The sequence below is a fragment of the Ambystoma mexicanum genome, chromosome 4q (assembly GCF_040938575.1).
Source record: "Ambystoma mexicanum isolate Mex_15411 chromosome 4q, UKY_AmexF1_1, whole genome shotgun sequence".
NCBI classification, from domain to species: domain Eukaryota; kingdom Metazoa; phylum Chordata; class Amphibia; order Caudata; family Ambystomatidae; genus Ambystoma; species Ambystoma mexicanum.
In genome coordinates, this window is record NC_090928.1 from 120,891,256 (window position 1) to 120,914,136 (window position 22,881).

The 22,881-nt window shown below is 45.4% G+C and overlaps 1 protein-coding gene across 1 annotated transcript in view; it reads right to left on the reverse strand.

Moving 5' to 3' along the window:
* LOC138467531 (zinc finger protein 75A-like) overlaps positions 1 to 22,881 on the reverse strand; it is a 359,800-nt gene that overhangs the window by 15,249 nt on the left and 321,670 nt on the right. Inside the window, exon 6 of the mRNA XM_069607636.1 lies at positions 2,835 to 2,945. Within this exon, the coding sequence (XP_069463737.1) occupies positions 2,835 to 2,945 (111 nt within the window). The remainder of the gene's footprint in view (positions 1 to 2,834; positions 2,946 to 22,881) is intronic.

Here is a 22,881-nt window from a genome sequence, read left to right on the forward strand (position 1 = left end):
GACAAGCTCCTACAAGTCTTTTTCCTGTTTTTTGTTAGGACTATTTTTTACTCCTCATTTTTCTTTTTTTGAATGATCTACCTATTTTGTGGGCGACAATGATTGGGAGTAAGTCAATGATTATTACAGCGGTAGCCTTCCATGTTTGGGGAGAAGCACTGAAACTACTTCACAAGGGAAAATTGAATGGTTTTATAGTAATCTAATATTTGTGGTTTTTATCTGTTTTATGATGGTATTCATTTTGTTGTGTTTAAGGTTCTTTTTCCTATAACCAGATGCACAATAAAGTTAAAATAGATACATTTTTAAAAAAATACCTATTTTTCGGGAGTAAAAGTGACTGATCCATGCCTTAGCTATATGGCTGTTTGCACCTACTGGTTTACCAATTTTTCCAAGATGAACTCCAAGTCTACAGCTTGTCAGGAATGCAGATACTGGTGTGTCCTCAAGAGATTCCAAATATCTGAGAGTCAGCATACACCATGTGCTCTGTTTGGGAGTGGCTGGCTGTAAAGCCTCCACTGGTTAGTAGCAGACTTTGATCAATTTGAGGGAGTACCTCACATCTGCAGCAAGGAAGATAGGTGTATGGGCTAGCCCAATTTAAAAATACATATTGGGGTTCTGGAGCCGGTCTTTGTTTCTAAGGAAAAATGTGTATAATGTAGATATGGCCATATACGGTGCTGATCGCCAACCTGTGAGGTCATAACAGACAGAGCAGAGAGAACAGATGAGCAATTTCAATGAATCAGTGTGAATCACGGTTCCAACAACAGCTGGAGCATTTTCTTAAAAGAAGCCTGCAAACCATGAATATGACATTTGGGTGGATGCCAAAATGTTTACATAATGCTCGCTTAGCTTGGTCCAGCTGGCCCTGGGTGTGCTTCCACCCCATATGAAGTGCATTCATATGGGGTGGAAGCATGTACATTCCTTAGGGTTTGATCCCTGACCTTTGCTCTTATTCTCAATAAAAGTGGAGGGTATTCCAAAACGTGTCAAACAAACGGAATCAGAAGGAGATACTGACCTGAAGAACAAACATGAGGAAGCCCTGCTAGAGCGTGCAACCTTTAAAAATCATGCTGATGAAGAAGCTCTTTTTCAATACACTGGCAATCATCCTTCCAATTGACAGAGTGAGACCAGGATACTGCCCACTACCATTGTCTCGGCCTGACCAAATCCTGATAGTACCTAGAGTCTTGACTCCACCAGAACCCTTGCTGGGCTCAGTCAATGTGCTTAACCTGATTAAGAAGAGATGAAAATAAAAGGCCTCAGACATATCAGCAGCAGATCTGACTTGACCTACAGCTGCTTAAGATTATTTGGGATGTATCATACAACTGTGGTGCATGCAATCAAAGGATCGCCTCCTGACCGGTTTCACTCCCTGAGTTCTACCGATTCCCTCCCCCACCAGAGCTGCACCTCATCCAGATGGAAAAAGTCTGCAACATACCCCAGCTTTAGAGCGGTTGTATACAAATTGATCGTATTACAACTGTTCGAATGACAATTGACCTTTTCACAATTGACCGAATTGTGAAGGTCAATTGTAACATATATGCGGGGGGAAACCCCCTGCAACCTCCCACCCAAACCAAACCCGCCCAAAACCCCATATATATATATATATATATATATATTACCAAAGCGATATATTTATATATATATATACACAGTCAATTGTGAAAAGGTCAATTGTGACCCTTTAAATTCGGTCAATAGTTCATTTGAACAATTGTAAACAAACAATTTGGGTAATACCTTTAGAGCAACCTTCGCAATGGATTCCAGCTGTTCCCCCTATGTGAAAACTTCACTAGAAGTTGATCCAGACGCCATAGAAAATCTGGGACCCACAGAACAAGACCCCTGCAGATCCAATCCTAAATAGAACAAAGTGCCTAACAATTTAGGTTGGAAAGAGCAAAAGTCTCTTTAACTGCAAAGTAGCTGAGCGTTTCACATTTCTTCCAAAAGGCACCAAAGTGTTTGGACCATGACTGGATTTGCACGAAGAGCAGCACATTCTTGAAACAAGATTGAAGACTTTAGACACCAGGATTTAAGGGCCCCCAATTATATGCGCTAGCTCAGAAACCTCGCTGCAATCTTAGCCTACAACTACCCCGTTAGCTGCTCAGGATCATCCCCACTTCACACATTCATAACCCGCTTAGCTACGTCCTGCATCTCTCAGTGGCCCTGACTTGTGGCTGAGAAGAGAGTTGTCCAGAATAATGAAGTGGCGGCCCATTACCACACACTGACCATATCAACCCCAGAAAGCCCTAAAACTGTGCCTGTGACACCACTGTTAACCCTTAGGAGAGTATGACTACATCCAACCTAAAGCTTATGAGTTCCTATATTTAATCCCGCCTTATTCTGTACACAAAATAATTACCTACCTTTTAAGAAAAATTAAGTCTATAAACAACATCTCTGTGTGGACATTCCATTTATTCAAATTGATAAATGGGTTACACTGTAACTTTTCTGCCTTGCTCCCCTCGCAAAAGATATGCCTTGATGCTTACCCACAACGCCCAACAGGTGAGCTCAGGGGCATTAAGGAATCTGGTACTGCTTACGTAGATGACATACTGAACACCATAAATAGGGCCTTGATAAACCTCACAGCATACTGGACACATGGAATTAACATTGGGAGTTGTTGAAAAATATATGTTACCAATGAAACAAAATGCACTTGGCTTGAGGATCTACAAAAATAGATGTCAGAAAGGCCATACCACAAGTACCTTTGGGAATAAATGAAATGCACATTACTACAATTTTAGGAGGCTCACCGAATGATGTATTATTAACTTTTATTCGCCTTCTGTTCTGATGATCCAATGAATACGTCTCCCCTTCATCTTTTATGCGTAAAGAAGCAACTGATGCATCAATCTCACATCCTGTTATTGGCAAAAAAATAAAAGTACAATATTACCACCAGTGTAAACATATTGTTCATAAGTGTGTGTGTGTTCACAGTTAACATAAGAAGAAAGAGAAACAATGACCCCCTCATCACTTTCATCAGAGAGTCATTTAATCAACAAGAACAAGCTGTATAGTCGTGCATTTTCTGTACAAATCTACTAACAACTTTAAAGGTGCTGGCTAACAACTCAAGGTACTGTTCTACTGTTCTAGAAATTATCCAGTTCTATCCATCAACATGTATATTAGGAGCTGACACAACATGGGACACTATTGTGACAAGCCACACACATGTATTCAACTGTTAAATGGGCATCCTTATCTAAATAGATTTTTAAAATATACAAGTGATCACTTGAGACACTGGTAGTTACCATAGTGACTACTGTGCTCCTAGACCATTGTCCCCATTCTGCCATAATTATGTAATGGTGTCCTCATTTGAGACATGACTGTAGCTTTTTCTGCACAGGAAAAATTTCACTTTCAAAATGCAAAAGGGAAGCACATTTGCTGCAATGTCTTGAGTCGGCATTGTCAACGATAACCTTGCCCTTCGGCATTACTGAACTGTCCTTTCGCATCTGCCTAAACTGAACCAAATGGATATGTTTTGCCCAGAGTACCATTACACAATTCAGTAAGTAAGACATGCATTACTTACCGTAAAAGCATTTCTGATGATTGTATCTGCTTAGATTCACATGCTCTGCATATGGTCTGACATCCAGTGGTAACCGGGGAGTACAGCATCTTGTCTTTCGGGGGACCGAAAGGGGACGTCGGCATAGGCGTGTCTGAAACACTATCCCTATCGTGTCGTGTGTAGTACCCAAAATCCCTCACGCGCCGAGGTCCCTCCGATTGTATTTTTTCTGCCATGAGGGAGCCCAAGGCTATAGTGAGTGAGTACATGAAGAGAGAAAGTAGTAAGAAGTCCATGTTCCTTCCACCCCGAGCGGGGAGGCATGGAGGGCCCATGTGAATCTAAGCAGATACAATCATCAGAAATGCTTTTACGGTAAGTAATGCATGTCTTCTTATGCTTGTTAATATGCTCAGAATCACATGCTGTGCATAGACTAGCGAGCAGTACCCAGAGTTGGAGGTGGGTTGTGAGAAGGAACAGTAAAAAAAAGATGTCTTAGTACTGCTTGTCCCACGTGAGAATCAGACCTAGAATGAGTGTCTAGGCAATAGTGTTTTGTAAAGGTGTGTACAGAACTCCAGGTTTCCGCTTTGCAAATGGACTCTAGGGGAACATTTGCAATGAATGCTATGGATGCCCCAGTGCCTCGAGTAGAATGTGCTCTAGGCTTGAAGGGCAGTTCTCTCTTTGCAAGAGTGTAACATAGAGTGATGCATTTGACAATCCACCTTGATATTGCTGATTTAGAGACAGGATCCCCTTCTCTACCAGCTGCCACTGAAACAAAGAATTGTTTAGTTTTCCTCAGTGGTTTAGTTCTATCCATGTAGAACATGACTGCCCTTCGCACATCCAGTGTGTGAAGGCTTCTTTCGGCCATGTTAGTAGGTCTCTGGAAGAACGTGGGTAGTTCGATTGACTGGTTCACATGGAACTTCAAAATAAATTTCGGTGCAAATCTGGGATGTGTGTGCAGAACTACCTTATCTTTGTGGACTGTAACAAAGAGGTCCAAATCCGAGAGGGCCTGTAGTTTGCTAACTCTTCTGATAGAAGTGATAGCTGCTAGAAAGTCTGTCTTGTAAGTCAGGTCTTTCAGACTAGCTTTATGCATAGGCTCAAAAGGGGGTCCCATGAGCTTAGTTAAAAACACATTTAGATCCCACCCAGGGGCTGGGTGAGTGATGGGGGGGATACATTCTTTTAACCCCTTCCATAAAGGCTTTAATCACAGGTATTTTCCACCACAACACCTTCTGCTGTGACATGGTGTAGGCTGACAACACCGCTAGGTGAACCTTTAAGGAATTGAAGACTAACCCAGAGTCCAACAGATGGGTTAGATATAACACAATGTGTGAAGGCGAGCAATCGGTGGGATTGTGCCTTTGGAACTGCACCAGATGACAAAACGTTTCCATTTGCTGCCATAGCAATAACGTGTGTTAGGCTTTCTTGCCTCCCTCAGTATGTCCATGAATCTTTGAGGGAGTTGCAGATGTCCAAACTCTAAGACCTCAGGAGCCAGGCTGCTAAGTTCAGAGTTTGTGGGCATGGGTGCAAAGTCTCCCCCCTGTCCTGAGACATGTTGTACGGGCAGGGCAGCTTGACTGGTGGAGAGAGGCACATTTCCATCAGGTGCGTGAACCAAGGTTGGCGGGCACATGGGAGCCACCAGAATCATGGTGACTGGTTCCTGGTGCATCTTGAGTACTATCTTGTCCAGAAGGGGAGTAGACAAATTTCCCTGACCAAGTTATCCAGAGACCGTTCCCCTTGGATCGGTTCTGGGGGTACCTGGAAGTGAAATCTTGGCATTGGGCGTTCTCCTGAGTAGCGAACAGGTCGATCTCTGGAAACCCCCATTCTGCGAAGACGTTGGATACAATGTCTTCGTGCAGTCGCTGAGTACGTCTGCCAGCAGATTGAGTTCCCCTGGAACATGTTGGGATATCAGGAACATCGTGTGTCTGAGAGCCCATATCCAGATGCTTTGGGACAGCTTGGATAGCCCTGGAGAGTGAGTGCCCCCCTGTTTGTTCAAGTAATACATTGCTGTTGTGCTGTCAGTTAGGACCAGCACTGTCTTCCCTTGCAGTTGCTCCTGAAAGGCTTTCAATGCTTTGAACACTGCTAGTAGCTCCAGTAAGTTTATATGGTTGGACGCTACCTGAAGCAGGTGAGCCCCCAACCCCATGAGAGATGAGTCTGTCGTGAGAGTGGCTTCCACTGCAGGGGTGGTGAAGGTTTTCCCCTTCAAGAGGTTCTCCCTCGACCACCACTGCAGAGAAAGAACGAGGGCTGGCGAGACAACTAACAGATCTTCCCATTGTCCGCTGGCCTGCCACCATGGCTGTTGAGCCACTCTTGCATGGGACGCATGCGCAGCCGCGTGTGGGGAACCAAGTATATGCATGACACCATCATCCCTAGCAAACGCATAGCTTTGCGTACCGTCACCTCTCGACTGGCTACATACTGAGGAACCTGAGAGAGCATGTTCTGAACCCTCTCGCTGGAAGGGAAGACTAGAGCGTCTTCTGTACGAATTAGAGCCCCCAGGAACTGTTTTACTTGGCTGGGGACTAAGCTGGATTTCTTTTCGTTGACAGAAAATCCCAGGCTGAACAGTAGGTCTACTGTCCTTTGGGTGTTCGAAAAACAAACGTCGAACGAGTCCCCCGTGATGAGCCAATCGTCAAGGTAAGGGTAAACTGGAACTGAAAGTCTGCGCAGGTGTGCCGCTGCCACTGCCAGGACCTTGGTAAACACCCTTGGCGCCGAGGCTATGCCGAAGGGGAGTACTTTGAACTGGTAGTGTTTGTCCTGAATCACGAACCTTAGGAATTTTCTAAGCGCTGGCAGCATTGAAATACGAAAGTAGGCATCTTTCATATCCAATGTTGTCATGAAGTCCCCCTGTTTTAGCAATGGGATCACCACTTGCAGTGTTACCATGCAAAACTTCTGGGGCTTTATGAACTTGTTCGCTGGGCGCAGGTCTAGAACAGGACGTGGCGAGGGGAACCCCTGCTCTCTTGCGAGTGTTGGTCACCACCAGCGAGTCTGGGATTGCGTGCCCTTTGATATAAAGCGGGTCAGTGGGGGAGGGCCGTAAAGGTTTTTCGACCCTTGGTTCACAGCCCTAGTCTGAGCGGGTGTGAGTAAGGAAGGGGCCAGCCGTCTCTTTACAGAGCTCAAGAGAGGGATAGACTGGCTTGCCGGAGGCTTGTCATTAATAATGTCCTCCGCGAAATCTTTATCGGGCAAGGCTTCAAGCGTGGCAATTTTAAAGAATTCTGCTGCTTTTGTTGAAAGCCATTTGATCATCCACCGGGGGAGCTTGTCGAACCAGGGCGGATGGGGGAGAGTCGAGGCACACGATATCAGAATTGTGATCATCCTGCTGGGTGTCTTCCCTGTAGTCCGTTGCGCCCTGATCTTCCCCATAATTGTCCAGAAAAGAAGCCTCCTCTTCTTCTGTATAGATGTCTCTATACGTATCTTTCTGGACATCTTCTTGATAGTCAAAATAGTGTTGGGCATCTAGGTGTTCGGCAACTTGTGTTTGAGGGTTAGGGTCTACCCGAGCTTTTTTTGGCAGAGGTTGATCAGAAGCCCAGAAAAACTGCTCCAGCCGATCCATACAACCCTCAAATTGCTCCGTGGTCCACTTGGATGACCCAAATGGACCCAGCTGAGTAGGAACCGGGTCCTCCGCCGTAAGGCGTAGAGAGGATCTCCTCAGGGTGCTTGAGAGGGGAACCTGGCTTTCTTCGTAAGAGTCTTCGGGGTCGTCTCCTGCCGTGGAAAACCTTTCGGCGGATTGTCCCATAACTGTGGGCGAAACCGGTACTAGGCCCACCGCCGTAGCAATCCTATTGATGCTCTTACTGATAGTCACCGAATCTTCGGGAGACAACGCCTCCGATGATGGCTTCTCCGGTAGAGGCCTACTCATAGTTCTCGGGCCTGTACGGGCCTTGGAACCCGTGGAACCCGTCAAAGTTTCAGAAACTTCGGCGTGTGTAGTTTGGGGAGTAGCGCCATTGTTATGTTTGTTAAGCCCAGTCGTCATGCGCTGCTGCGGATGCGGGGAAGGCTTCGGATCAGATCGATCCGATGGTGCTTTCACCTTCTTCGACGAAGTCGTCGAGGAGGGCGCTTGGGTTGTGTTCTTTGTGCAGTGCGATTGTACGCCCCTGTCACCGGGTGTGGTCCCTGTAGCAGGACCGGAGTCGAGCCTGGAAGGGTCGGGGACAGGCGTGGCGGCTCTAGAATAGTCCGCCTCAAGGTCTATAACGTTCGCGTTGGACGTTTGGTCATCCGAAGTACCCCCGTCACTTTCGGCTGGTGTTGCGGCAGGGGAGGGAGGCTCCACGCGTGACATACCGTACGCGGCCCACCGCTTCAACCGGCGCTCCTTAAGGGTTAAGGTTTAAGAGTTTACACGCCAAACACCGCTTTAGTGGGAGACAAGCGTTACACGACGTGTGCTCGTCTTTCCACGGATATCTGACCCTACATACAGGGCAGAATCTAAATGGAGTGCTTTCCATAGCAGAAGGGAAGGGTGACCAGACCAAAAAGGAAAGAAGTGGAAAAGAGGAAAGACATCATAGCAGTATGGCAAACCACAAGCCGTGCCCGACCACGTGGAGGTCCGAACGCCGGATCTTAGGCGCCGGAACCCACAGCCGTAGACGATTCCCCCGTAGTCTTCGTCGAAGATGTTCTTGATAGGCGAAGTGACTTAACAGGGATTAAACCGACAATTCGGTAAGATAAACAATGTCTCATGAAGAGCTCCGCTATAGGGCGACCAGTTATCTGGGCGGAAAAAAACAATCTGAGGGACCTCGGCGCGTGAGGGATTTTGGGTACTACACACATCACGATAGGGATAGTGTTTCAGACACGCCTATGCCGGCGTCCCCTTTCGGTCCCCCAAAAGACAAGATGCAATATTCCGCGGTTACCACTGGATGTCGGACCATATGCACAGCATGTGATTCTAAGCAAATTAATAAGCATCAGAAATTTTCTTTATTTGTATGTAACTTTCAATGTTCTAATTACTTAGTGGGGTTTCCGAAGACATGATCTAGAGGTTGGCTCAGCCTAAGCACGAGCCAACAAGATTCCATTTTTAAACATTTGTTTTTAGAACAGACTGTCCAAACACTGGTTCCATGCTGGAGATGGTATCCAGAGCCGAGTAGTCTAAATGGCTTCCGTGGAGATGACTTCAAAAAGGAACATATCTCTGAAAACTGATGGATGCTACTTTGCACGTAGGACATGCCCCTGGAGTTGCTTAGTCGTGCAGCATTTTTGCATGCAAGACAATTCTCCTTTGCAAGGATAAAGTTTTGTTTGGCAAAGGGGCACTGCAGTAGGTGATGGACAGTATGTCAGATGACGTAACAATTTTGTGTCTGATCAAGGTAGGATTTCAAAGCATTAAGGGTTTTAAGTTTTTTTTGTACAACCTTCTATTGAGGACTCTTAAAACCACTAACATTAAGGTGGGGCAAATCACCCAGCCCAAAAGCGAAGCCAAAACTCTCTAAAAAATGTTAGTGAGGCAGATCGGTCAGGCATAACTCAGGGGAGGAGAAGTAGATTATCACAAAGATACAATTAGTGCACATATATATATCCATAGAAAATGCACCACACGAATATACTGAAAAATATGCACCTTTATTAAGGAGCGCACACATGTATACCTCTCTCTCTCTCTCTCTGTATATATTTTGCACACCCACAATGCCTTGCTGATGTGACTCAGAACTGGAGGTGAACTTCCAGCAATGGCTTCTAGGTGGCGTTGTGGAATGTGTGACTTGGCTCAAATGGCCCATCCGACATTTATATATTATAGCACGTCGGACAGCTCACTATAATTAAGTGGGTTATCAAATTCCATAGGAAACTCAAAAATGTAATTGCTAAGAACTTTTAACGTGCATTGCTGATCTTTTTCAAACCACCATTCTTCTTTTTTTACTCAATTCAAGAGATAACCGGGGTTATTACGAGGATAACCAGGGTTAGCCGAAAACGACAAGTGGAAAAAATGCCATTTGGAGGATGAAAAAGGAAATGGCATAAGGCTAGAAGCGGGGAGGGGGAAAGAGTATACCATGTGAAATTGGGGAATGGTGGGGTGGGCATCTGAGGACCAAGTTCAGAGTTCAAATGTTTTGACATAACCAGCATTATTTCCGCATAACCAGGGTTATAGTACAAAACGGGATTTAGAGTGAAAGTGCGTCACACGAATAACCAGGGATATTTTACAAATAACCAGGGTCATTTGTAGTACTTACTACTAGCGGGGCTATACTAATCGCGGTTGTGGGGGGATTTTTTTTTTAAAGAGTTAAAAAAATTAGATTATTACTAAAAAGTGGAATATTACATCTACAGTGAGGCGGGGGGTAATGGATGTGGCCAAGGACTATGGCTAAACGGTTACTTTAAGGAACCAAATGGTGCATTATGGACACCGAAGGCCGTGGCTAGTGGGCCCCAATGAAATCTATTGGGGCAACATGTCAAGGGACCACAACGAAAGGCCCAGGCCACAGTTAATGGGGCCCATTTAGGAAACCTATTGGAGCAATATGTAGAGTGGCCATGGCTGAAGGCACTGGCCAAGGCTAGTAGGACTGGAAGAAAGCTATTGGGGCAACATGTAAAGGGGCCAGGGGCGATGGTCATGGGTGAAGGCCATGGCTAGTGAATGGGAAAGAAGGTAGTGTTCTAAAAGATGCAGCCATGCTCACTAGCCAGTGTGGCCTCCTACTGGGTCCAAAAGAAACATATTTGGGGAATATGTACAGTGGACACGGCCATAGGCCATGGCTAGTTGGCAGTAAAAATACAAATGGCATTACAAAACCCTTGAAATTCACTGAAATAAAACTGAGTTACGGTGCAGTTCATTTGTGAACATTTAACGCAACAAAACCCTTGAAATTCAGCGTTGCAAAGCCCATGAGCACATACAAATTATAATAGAAGGGATTCACAATGACATAAATTGGCTTTACGGCGACAAGACTTTCCACATCCACTGAATTTCAAGGGTTTTGTTGCGTTAAATCTGCACACCTTAATTGCACCTTAACTAAGTGAAAGTGAATATACATAGACACACACACACACACACACGTCAACTAGTGAAATAAGTACTTTAGTAAACAAACGCGCATTAAAAATACCTAGTGTATTATAAAAACAGTACATTGTCCACTACCTGGAGAGAGGCACATTACATCTAAAGAGAAGGGGGAAATTAAAACACACAGATACGATAGTGCAATGGAATCCCAATGCCAACACTAACAAAGTCACAGTATATCTGAAATTCTAGGACACAGTATTTGGAACCTGCAAATACAAACATCATAATACATGAAGGGTCTAGTGAAGGAAACCATTATTAAGACAAAGCCAGAGGCCACCAGAGGATAAAAGACATTAAGGCTGAGAGCACCAAGATTTGAGACTTCTTGGAAAAATAGGTCCAATGTTACCAGAATTCGTTGCAGTGTAATCAGATGTTCACTATAGCAGAAGCGGAATACATATCTTTAAAAATACATTAAAAAGGCGTTGCTTGGAACACCATAAATGTAGTTGCTCCTGTGAATGCCTCAGTGGGCTGCTCTTTCGGACTGGAACTAGAGGACAGCAAACACCAGGAAAAGACAGAGAAGGTCAGAATTCCTGGGGTTCATCCTGAGGTGGTCTGAATCGGACAGTACTCCACCAAAACCTGAGATAAAAGACGATCGGGCGGAGCAAAAAGACAGGCTGTCAAACGCAAGATGGTGCGCATGGTCCCGCGAGACAGCTACAGAGCTGTGAGGCCCTAGGGGAGATTAGAAACATTGAGACACAAAGTATATGTGACCCAGCGAGAAAGTATAGAATCTAAGAGCCAATTGCGAATGTACGAGATGTGACACTCCTAAGGCATCCAGAACTCAGAACTGATCCGTGAAGCGCACACACATCATATGGCCTCATAAAGATCCGTCACCATTACTTGATGATGAAGTGGCCCATAAGTGCCAGTAAACCGTGGAGGAGACCCGTTTGACAGCCATCTTTGTGACGGCCATAGAGGACTAGCCTCTTGGCTGAGAGGCGCGCTGGGCAATCTAAATAACTGCTACTTGAATAGTAGATTGATTGGCTTCACTTTCCAGAGGACGGAGGGGAAGAGGGAGGCTACTAACAACTAAGACAGATGGTGGAGAGAGCTCTGAGGGGGTACCATTTTCGTCAGAACCAATATATCTGTAAGAGTCGAAGACAGCACAGCAAATCCAGCAACATTGCCTCGTCTTTTCACGCACAGGATAAAGGGAAAAGGACAGATATAATGGTGGCCATGATACACTCGCCAGCGCACCCGGACATAGACACAAGACGTTTGGCTACTAAGCTCGAACTCCAGAATTATATGGGGGCTGGGGGAGACATCAAACAGGAATTTCGGAACTGTACGGTGGAACTGATAGCGAAGGTGCAACATCCAGATGGAAAAGTGGTGGAAGCAGAACTGGATAGCAGTTTTGCAGACCAAACCAATGGAACGAGCGTCAACCAATTCAGCTCTCACTCAGATCATGGAATGCACGGACTAACAACGAGAAGTGAAACAGATATAAGAGGATTCGCACCAGGAGGAACAATGTGAGGCTCTGGGGAATTCAAACTACGGTTCTGGATAAGGACATCCCGGAATATGTCAGTGCACAGTTCCATACGCTCCTTCCATCATATGAGGATGCGTTGCTAATGCCTGATCGCACTCTCAGTCTCCGCTGAGCAATGGCAGCGGCTACGGGGCAGCCTCTAGATGTTATTACCCAGGTACATTTCTTCACTACTAACCAAGATGCAATGACAGCGGCACAAACTTTCAAAATTTCTCTATACAAAGACCTGGCCACCACAAAAATACAGAAAAGGAAAGCCCTCAAACTGGTGATCCCCCCCCCCACCTCCAGAGTAGTAAAATCCAGTATAGATGGATCTTCCCAACTACCCTACACTTCGAGATGGCAAACAAAAACTGGGCCATCTGCACCCCCAAAGAAGCAGAGGACTTTCTACAATCTGGCCGGACTCTGCACTTTTCACCTGTCGTCTCTCCCTCGGCTCCGCCATCCAGCTTGCTGAGCACAAAGCCCCAACGTGCACCATGGACAACAGCAGGTAAATCCAGGAAACCAGGTGGCCCTTAGAGACGCTAACAAACCTGGTTCACAGATGCTCGCATAACTGACTCCGGTATCCGTCATGAAATGAAACCCTGAAGAAAAGCACTCCGTCTTGGGAGAGTGTTACATCCGTCAGCTTAAACTGTTAGCCTCCATACTAATCTCATTCAGGGTCCAATCGAGCACCCAGTGGTATTTTGCTCCGACCTACAGAGCAAATGGCTTGGGGATTGTTTGTGAGGTTTTATTTTTCTTTATCCAGTTTTATGTTGGGCTTTCTTTGGTTGGAAAACGGGGGGAGGGAGGGAGTAAGTTTACAGGTTAGGACGTTTAATTGAAAATAGGCAGCAAGGGTTATGTTTAAAGCTTTATTTATGTACAGCTGGTGGATGAGAAACAGATAAGTCATCATCCCACCCACTGGTAGTCACAGCCAGGCGGAGCATAATCATTTTGCACACTTGCAAATTCTTACCCTGAATGTCGAAGGCCTTAATTCTCCCATTAAATGTAAATCGGTCTTTTCAAAGACTTGCAGATATGGGCTGTGCAAATGCCTTTCTCCAGGAAACACCTCTGGCACCTCCTAATACGACTAGACTACATAGCAGGTCTTAACCGCTACACTTCTTAGCATCCAAATGTTCAAGAAAAGGGGGCACAGCCATTTTGATAGCGAAGGGGATCCCACTGATAAATATGGAGGGTAAAAGAGGTAAACATATAGGGTCAAGGGCATGCTCTTTGGACAACTTTTCACCCCGATATCGGTGTATGCCCCCATTGATAGACAAGACGAATTCTGTACTGACTTCCTCACAGAAATGTCTCTGTTTGTCGAAAGCAAATTATTCATAGGCAGAGATTTTAATGTCGTCCCTGACCCATATGTGGATATAACCTCCCTCCCCGATAGATTTTTAAAATGCCCTTGCTCTTCTTGCCCTTTTTGGGAATTAGGGGTGGTTGATATGTGGAGACTAAAACATCAGGGAGAACGGAAGTACTCATTTCTCTCATGTTCACCGCACCTTCGAGGATAGAGGTCTTACTGACCTAGCCCCATATTGGGCCTTGCTCGAAGAAGAGGTGCTAGTGGGTACTAAAATCCTTTCGGATCATATGCCGATTATAATGGACCTGATGTCCAAAGCTTTTCCCCACCAGAGAAGCCACTTGGAAACTATATGAGCCCATTCTGAGCGACTTTGCCCTTCAAGACGACATTTAAAGGGTTATCTCAAATTACTTTCTTCAAAACTCGACTGATTCGCTCTAAGGCGCCACCATCTGGGATTCAATGAAGTGGTGATCAGGGGAGAACTAATTGCCTAATCGTCAGCCTATATGAAATGTAGAAATAAACTCAGGGATGACAGAGGGGGAAATTAGGAAATGTGAAATAGCCCATACACAACGAGGGAAATCAATCCCGAATTAATAAACCATTCCTCATTGGTTACTTATATGTTTGCAATATAGTAGGGATATTCAATCCCAAATTATAGATTCCATTGATCATTCTAAATGGCAGTTATAGATTCCATTGATCATTGTGAGAAACCTGAAGGTGTTCCCTTGTTAGTCCCCAGGGATCTGTCGGCCAGGACACAGCCATTGCTATTGGATCTGGTTCCTGGGGGTGAATCAGTGCGGGAGGATAAACTGGATGGGGTGTCCTCGGGGAGTGGAAGTGAGACACCGATGGGTGAGACGCGGTACTCCCTTCCTTCTATCCCCTTTTCCCCATCCTACCCCGTAGGATACTTAGAAGCTCCGTAGTATACTTAGAAGCCCCTCCCGCCCCTTTTCCGACACAAACACTTTCCTACACCGTGGAAAACAACAGACTGGCACGTTTACCCAACATGTCCCAACACAAGGGTCAGGCAGTCAGGTAATTGACCGTAACTAAGCACACCTGACTGCCCTTTCCCTTCCCCACAGGGATAAAAGGGAGAGCACGAGAGCACACTTTGAGCAAGGCCGAGCACACGAGGAAACAGCTACACCGGACCGGCAGTTCAAACAGAGGAGAAAGTCGGCGAGACAGAAAGGCGGCAAGACTTCGAGAGATGACGAAGGGGGAACTGCCTTTGCCCTTTTCAACTCAGACCCGCGGAGCCTCCGAAAGGGAAATCATAATACTGGGGAAGTCCAGCTGGCGTGTGGTGCGACAGGTGTGAACAGCACATGGGGCTGTCCAGCGCTGATAGCCAAAGCGGGGATAGGCTCTTACCGTCGTGGTGCCACCCTTGACTCCCGAGACAAGAACAGTTAAGCACAGCCGGTGAGCCGGAGAAGACAGATAGTAAAACCTTGTTGAACAAAGAGCTTGTGTGGTTGAACCCTAGAAAAGGTTCAGAAGCAGAGTGGTCAGGCGTCGAGGGCTCTCAGTCGAAGAACTCTGACTGAAGCCTATGTGGGTTGTTTTTTGTTTTTTTTTAAACTACAAGAACCGAGAGGCCTGTGTAAAGTGTCAAATTGGTCCTACGAGAGTCGAGCAAAACCCCTCGTACACTCGAAAGTCTTTGACACATTGGAGACAACTGATTGAACTGTGAAACGGGCAAATGTGAACCCGACAGAGAGATGCCAGCGAATTGAGGGGTAATTGTAACGGTGATCTACCCGTGAACATTGTGACGACAAATGTAAACCGGCTGAGGGATGTCCACAAAGGATAGTTGTGTAAAAAGACATTGAGACTACTGAACGATACGTTTTTTTGAGTGAAAGGCTGTAATGAACCCGATTGAGGGAGGCTAACATTGCAAGAAGGATCAGAGTCCAGCTGAGTGGATTCAAAGGGGCAAAGTGCCATCGCCCAACATGAAAGCTTACCAAAGGAACATTTGGTTTGTTTATTGTTTATGATTCAGCAGGCCTTATAAGGCAAGAGAATTTGCAGGAAAGAGACTAGACCTCAGAAGGTCCTGGCACCGTTGAAAGGAACTGTAACCTCTTGCTGGCAAGGCCCAGGAGTGTGCTGTGCTCAGAGATCCTACCTTGTCCCAGGCTAATAACGTGGAGAAGGGAGACCCCGGCCATAACATCCTGACTTATCATTTGGTAAGCACTTCTTTTCTTGTGAACATTATCCCACACTACTTTGTAACTTAGTTGTAAGGATAAGCAATAGGTTTTTCAGTATAGACCCTTTTTATTTGACAAGACGCCACTAGGACTGCTTTATTATTATCTGATGGTCATAGCTTGCTCCCATCTTAGATTTAGGTTTAGATTAGGTGTTTTTTCTCACCATGTATACAGTTTATTAAACACCCTTTAACTGTGATCACTTGCGTCTGTCTTTACTGTTGCCACCATGAGTTCCTTACATCATTCTATGGCTTTATCCAGGCATACGTGATTATGACATACATAATTTGTTCCTAAGTCCTAATGACCCATACTGCATAATAGGTATATAATGCTCAATGAAAATATCATGCAACAGTTTTGCAACTTATGAGCAAATGCTAATTAGCATGTTCTGCAATTTCTGCAAGTTACATCATTATGATATTGTAGTAAATAAGTATGATCTGTTTTCCCTTGTGAATCTTTCAAAAGCGGCTATGGCATAATCACCCAAATATCCAAGGAATCGATAAGCGGGGAGTACAACAGAAGATCTCCCTTTACGCAGATGGCTTCATGCTGACACAGAGATCTACACATCAGTAAAAGTGGCCGCAAGTGAATTTGAATTCAAACAGCAGGCTTTGACATTAATTATAAATCGATAGCTCTGGGATTTGAACTGACAGAAACTGATATAAGTATTCTACACCATTCGTGTCCAATGGCCTGGGAGGTTGACGCAGTGGAATATCTGGGGGTTAGTACCCCCACGTGCCCCCAAAACCCCTATTGGGAACATTTCCCAAAACTTTTTAAGACACTAGAGGACCATTTGAAACTATGGGGAAAACAAGAGATCTCCCTAATGGGCTGCATTACAACAGTAAAAATGAACCTAGATTCCTTCATTCCTGTTCGAAGGTCCCGGTCAAGATTTCACAGTCGGCCCTGAAGCAACTGCAGAAAATGGTATCCAAGTTCATTTGGAAGCGTAAAAAACTGCGAATTCCCAGTGCAGTCATACTTCAACAAATACAATCTGGCTGCACAAGTCGCTCTCACTGCACAATGGAATACATCAAACCCCACACTCCCTCAAAAATGGGTAGGTCTGGTACACGCCAAAGCAGAATAAACCCTTGGAGCCTTACGGTATTTGACAGCTGCGACCCTGGCGCATAGGGCCTCGCTATTATCATCTACTAAAACTACACTTTACTACTGGGGAAGTGCAATGTGTACCAAAGGTATTACCCCGGGTTTGGGCCCCATGTCTCATGTGCTTAACAATCCAGACTTTACTCTGTGGCTGCGGCCAAGGGACTTTTGCAACTGAAACGATGGGGACTAGCACAGATCTCACAACTATATAAAGATACTACAGCCCTAACAATTATCGCATGTAAGCAGAAATGTTCTATTGCTGAGACAGAAAGGTTCTGCAAATTAGAGACTGGATTGTTCACCAGCTGGTTCAATTGGCAGCAGTGCAAAACCCTAGTGCCATGAAACTGACTATTGGGGATGGACACGGGAGGCATTTCCAGACTCTACAAGATTAGGAAATTGGACATGTTGGTGAATAGGCCCAAATATATGACTCCTGAACCACCTCATTAAAGACCACACTTGGCTAGACATATGGGCTGGGACTATTCCTCCTCCAGATCGGTCACAAATAGGGAGTGTATGTTTAAATTAACATGTAGATGGTACTACCCCCAACCACGTTGCACAAAATCAAACACTATTGATCCACAAACTTGGCGTAAACGTGCCCTTCAAGGCTCCTAATTCCATATATGATGGGATTGTCCGATTATTCAAGACTATTGGGAACGAATACTAGCACTCAAAGAAATAAGAGGGGTCTAATTACCCATGTATTCAGTGACCTTACTATTGGGAGCCCCTTAGGAAAAGATGAATCCAAAATCGGGTTCTAACGCGAGATTGCTTAACCATCCATTAGTGGCGGCAAGAACAATTGCAAGATTTTGGAAAGCAGAGGAAATCCTGTTTGCTGCGAGGTGGTGGGCTAAGGGATATACTGGGGGTACAGAAAGTTACAGCTTCAATGGATAATCTACTCCATAGGTTCTTAGATATCTGGTCTCCTATACTTGCTTTTGACCAGAATTATCCAGCAGAATCCGATTCTGATAAAAGAACTTCCTACGACCAAGAACAACTCTGAGGGGATACAAGAGGTGTGGACGTAGAGGAGGGTCAGGCCAGAAGAGAGGAGGAGGTGAACTAATTGATCTTATTTATCAAAGTTATATATATGTGATGCTACTCTCTGTTGTTATGATTTCTATGTCACTGCCACCGGATTAAATAAAAGTTGGTAAGAGAAATACATAAAAAAATCACAGTTGTAGGCAAAACATTCCAGTCCTTGGCCTAAAGGTCACTGGATCCAAAATGGATGCAGGAAAAAATGTCCAGGGGCAGGTAAGTACCCCCAAAGACACTTTGCAGAGTTTCAGACAAGTAAAATGTATCCCATAGAAATACATGGGACAAAGCCAATAGGCAATCTGCCTGTACAGGGAAAAGGCAGGTAGGTTCTATTTCTAGCCTACAAGTGCAGATTTGGCTGCAAACAACCCCAGGGAGAACCACAAGAGACCCCAACAAAGAGTTCCAGAGGCAGGCGTGATGACCAGAAGTCACAGAAAAAGATGCAGCACAGCAGGGAGAGTCCCAATGGAAACAAATGGAAAAATGCGGTTGTGACCTACCTGTAAATAGTCTCAATCGCAGACCATAGGGACTATGGAGGGTAAATATCATGAATAAGCCACCACCCAAAGGCCCACAGGTATACTCACAGTTGCTGAAAGGTTGGCTCCAGGAAGGCTGAACAATTTGGTACGTACAAAGTTTATGTTCCAGATGCGGTTTGCAGGATGTAAACCCGTAGGGACTTGAACCCAAGACAAAGACAACACCAATGATTGGAAAGAAGAAAAAACTGACTAATTTGGAATGGGACTGTAAGGAAGGCATGGTATCAACAGTAAGACAGACAAGTGACCACAGTTCAAGGGTGTTTATTGAACTTCAACAAGGGTTTGATAAACGCCCATCTAATCCTAAATCTACAGATGGGAGCAAGCTAAGACCATCAAATAATAATGCAATAGTAGTGGAGTTGCATCAAAATAAAAGGGCCTATCGCAAAAAACCTATTGCCAATCCTTACCTCTAAATACAAATAGCGTGGGTGTATTATTTATGAAAACGAAATATTATGGCAAGGCTTTTCCCAACCTAAGATGGCCGCCTGAGCCGTACTTCACTGCTCTGGGGAATCACGCAGGCCACATGACACGCGCGTTCACCTAGGGCATATTTGGACACAAATCATCCCTGGGAGCACCTAGACTGCACAGCATCATCACAGCGGATGCATTCTGCTGCCTATACTAGGTAAGTCAAATCTTCAGCCCGCTTATATAGACGTTTTGACTGGGAGTTCTGTGCCCGAACGACCTCATAGACCTCTTTTCTCTTGTCCCTTTCATCCCGCAGCATGGACATTGTAACCAACTCCACTGCGATTGCCACACCTGATTGAAAAATCTTGGGACAGCTGACTGTTCCATAACGTTACATCGCCCTTCACAACGGTAAGCCGCCTTGTTGCCGCCCTCTGGCCAAATGCACTCCCCGTCAGCAGTCACTGTTTCCTGTTTTTAAGGTACCATCAAGCCCGGGCACCAGTTATTGTTTGGTGGCTCCAGCAACTGCCATTTTTCCATCCTTTTGTACTCTAAGAGCAGTCTCTCATCATCATTTCCAACCCTTTTCTATCCAGCTTGGGAAAACCCCCCATCTGCTTTGCTCAGTGACGGCATACACCTAAAACCCTGCATTGACGAACACTGCGACCGTGGGCCAACATCCCCACATGGCTGCTGGCTGCTTTTTCCCTTCCACCCTGAACCAGCAATCCACAATAGGTAAAGCATCCCATCCCTTGGCTACTTTCAACTTTTCACTAACAAATGTGGTATAGGTCACTTTAAACACCTTTCTCTTTGCCTTGCAATGATGCACTAAGGAGCAGTCCATTACTCCTAGGTTCTGGTGACTCAAATGCACCACCTCTGGTTTGGGCTTCCTTGGTGACACCCTGTCAGGCTTTAAGACATCATCAATGCCAGAGGTGGCAAACTGGACAAACGGAGGAACGCTGCTGCTCTCCCCCTTTTCTTGTCTTATTTCTTTCATTTTTCTTCTTTCCTTCGGTACACACACCACCTTGTCTACAATGGGGCACTGTTGGCTGTAGGAAGGTAAATTCTTCTTGCCTTCTCACATACCCTTTCACTTTTAACATTCATACCATCAATTGTTAGGTATGAGTTTTGCAAATAGTAATTTTGAATGTAGGTATAGTGGACGGTGCCCTGATACACAGTTGTCTGATATTTTCTTTTGATTTTTATTCTGTTCACTCCCTTAATGAAGACGTGGAAAAATTCCCTATATGTCAAAACTGACTGGGACTGGTTAACTACAGAGTCCTAACAAAAATGTTAAAACATTCTATTTGGGTACCCTAACTCCTGGACCAAAAGAAATGGATTCATGAGACCTTACATGGAAAATTACGGGTTTATTTTGTGTAAGATTGTGTTGATGGGACAAATGGTATGATTGAGTATATGATTTATATGTTTTGAGAACAGAAATGTTGCTTGAGATTTCAATTTTTCTGTGCTAATGGTTTGCTGTCCATTGTGCTGTGCTTCTTGAATTAATTGTACAATTTTGTTCTACTATAAAAATAGATCTTTAGATAACATTTTCTTAGGGAAATAATGACCTAGAACGCTTTTTCTGCTGTTGACGCACAAAAATCCACGTTTTTAGCACGGGACAAGGCGGTTCACTCAAGCATAGCACACTCGGTCTTCTTCGGCACAAGGATACAGTTCCATAACCAGCATCAGGGACTTTTGTGCCCAAGTCTCTATCTTTATCAAAGTCTCTTGATTCAGCGGGCTTGATGTTCCAAAACAAATGATAAGTCCTTTTCCTCTCACAAGTACTGAATTCAGGTGATTCGATCTTCACCCTGGATCCCCCTCAGCTGGGCTTAGATACCTTTAATACAATGTTCACTCGGGTGACTCACTGTTCACCCCCGATCTCACTCAGCCGGGCTCAGATCCCCTTTTTACAATGTTCAATCGCATGACTCACGGTTCAACCCGGCTCCCCCTCAACCGGGCTCAGATTCCCTCTTACACAATTAGTCTCCATCAGCCCCGTTCTGACCAATTTCAATTAGTATCAACTATCGAAGACTTTTGAATGTGCACAGGGTTTAGCTGCACCCATTGCAGGACCACTTAGATTTCACAATTCGTTTTACATTTGCTACCTCTCAGTTGGAAAAGTAACAGAGACCTTCGAATGAGCACCCACGGGGCGCTGGACCACTCTTTACAAAATGTGGCCGCTTGCAGCCTTGGTTCTAACACAGACCAGTCTGCTATCAGTCTCCCTGATTCACTGACTGTGCCGACTTTACTGGCGCTGCTTTGTTGTAGGAGTCAAGGATAGTACCACAGCGGCAAACGCTCCTCCACGTCTTGGCTATCGACACAGGAGAGCCCTGGGTACCTCTGACACACTATGCAGGTTTCTTGGAACTGCTGCTTCCTCGTGTGTTTTGCCTTGCTCAGAGTGTGTTTTCATGCTCTGCTTTTTATCTGTGTGGTGAAGTGTGATGAGGTCAGGTGTGTGTAATGATCAATAATTGCCTGACTTTGCCTGACCATTCTATACGGCTCAGGTGTTAGCCCGTTTCTCTAACAGTGAGCTTTCCGTGAAAAAGTGTTTGTGTTGGGAATGGGGGCGGGGAGTTGAGTTCCAAAGCATCCTACTTGGTAGGATGGGGAAAACGTTTTACAGGGAAGGGGATACCGCGTCTCGCCCTACTGTGTCCCACTTCCCGAAGACCCCTCATCCAGGTGATCCTCCCGCACTGGACCACCCCCAGGAACTGGATCCAAAAGTGATGGCCGTGTCCTAGCCACCTGGATGACAGATCCTCTGGGACTAGCGGGTGAGACACCTTCAGGTTTCTCACAAGACCCTCCGGCAAGAAGCAGAAACAGCAGTGCGAAAGGTGGGATGACTCAGCAAAGCAGGTTCTGGTTCTTAATGAACAAAGAACATGGTCAGCTACAGGAAATGCTCCCACAGCAAAAACTACAGTTGGGGCACAAATGATTTCGGATTTTGGAGTCTCAACATCCTTCCAGGTGATGGAAGTGACCAGCACCAAGGCGGGACAACAACAGCGATAATGTGGGAAGCTGGTGGAAAATTGGCCAGGCGACAGTTCCAGCACAGGAGGCCTAGTCCAGAACATGAGGGGAGCCAGCGGAATGACACCGGATAACCAGGATGTACGACCAGCAGCCAATAATCCCTACTGGAGATCAGCCCAGTACGCTTGCGTTCAGCCAGTATGGCCAAAACTGGTCCTAAAAATGAAGCAAAGGCAGGAATCCTATTGCAGGTAGGTAAACCTGCTTCTTAAAATTTGAACAGAACCGAGTGTAGGGACCAGATCCCTCCAGATTATACTAAGGCACACATACACAGACAGGGGTTGGCCTAACTCAGCTCACCAATCACACTAGCAGGCACAAAGGGTTAGGCGGCCTCTAAATTCACCACTCAACACCGACGACCACCACAGAATGTGATATGCCTTTGTAGGCCCAGGAACCTGAATACACCAGCACAAAAGCCACTGTAGAGGGTACCTGGCTAGGCTGACAAAAAGCCTGCGTGTGCACAACAGTTTTTTTAAGCCTACCTTGTGGTTTCACTGAACAGAGGAAGCCTCTAAAATTAAATGGCAGGGAGTAGGATTTAAAAAAATACATTGGTACC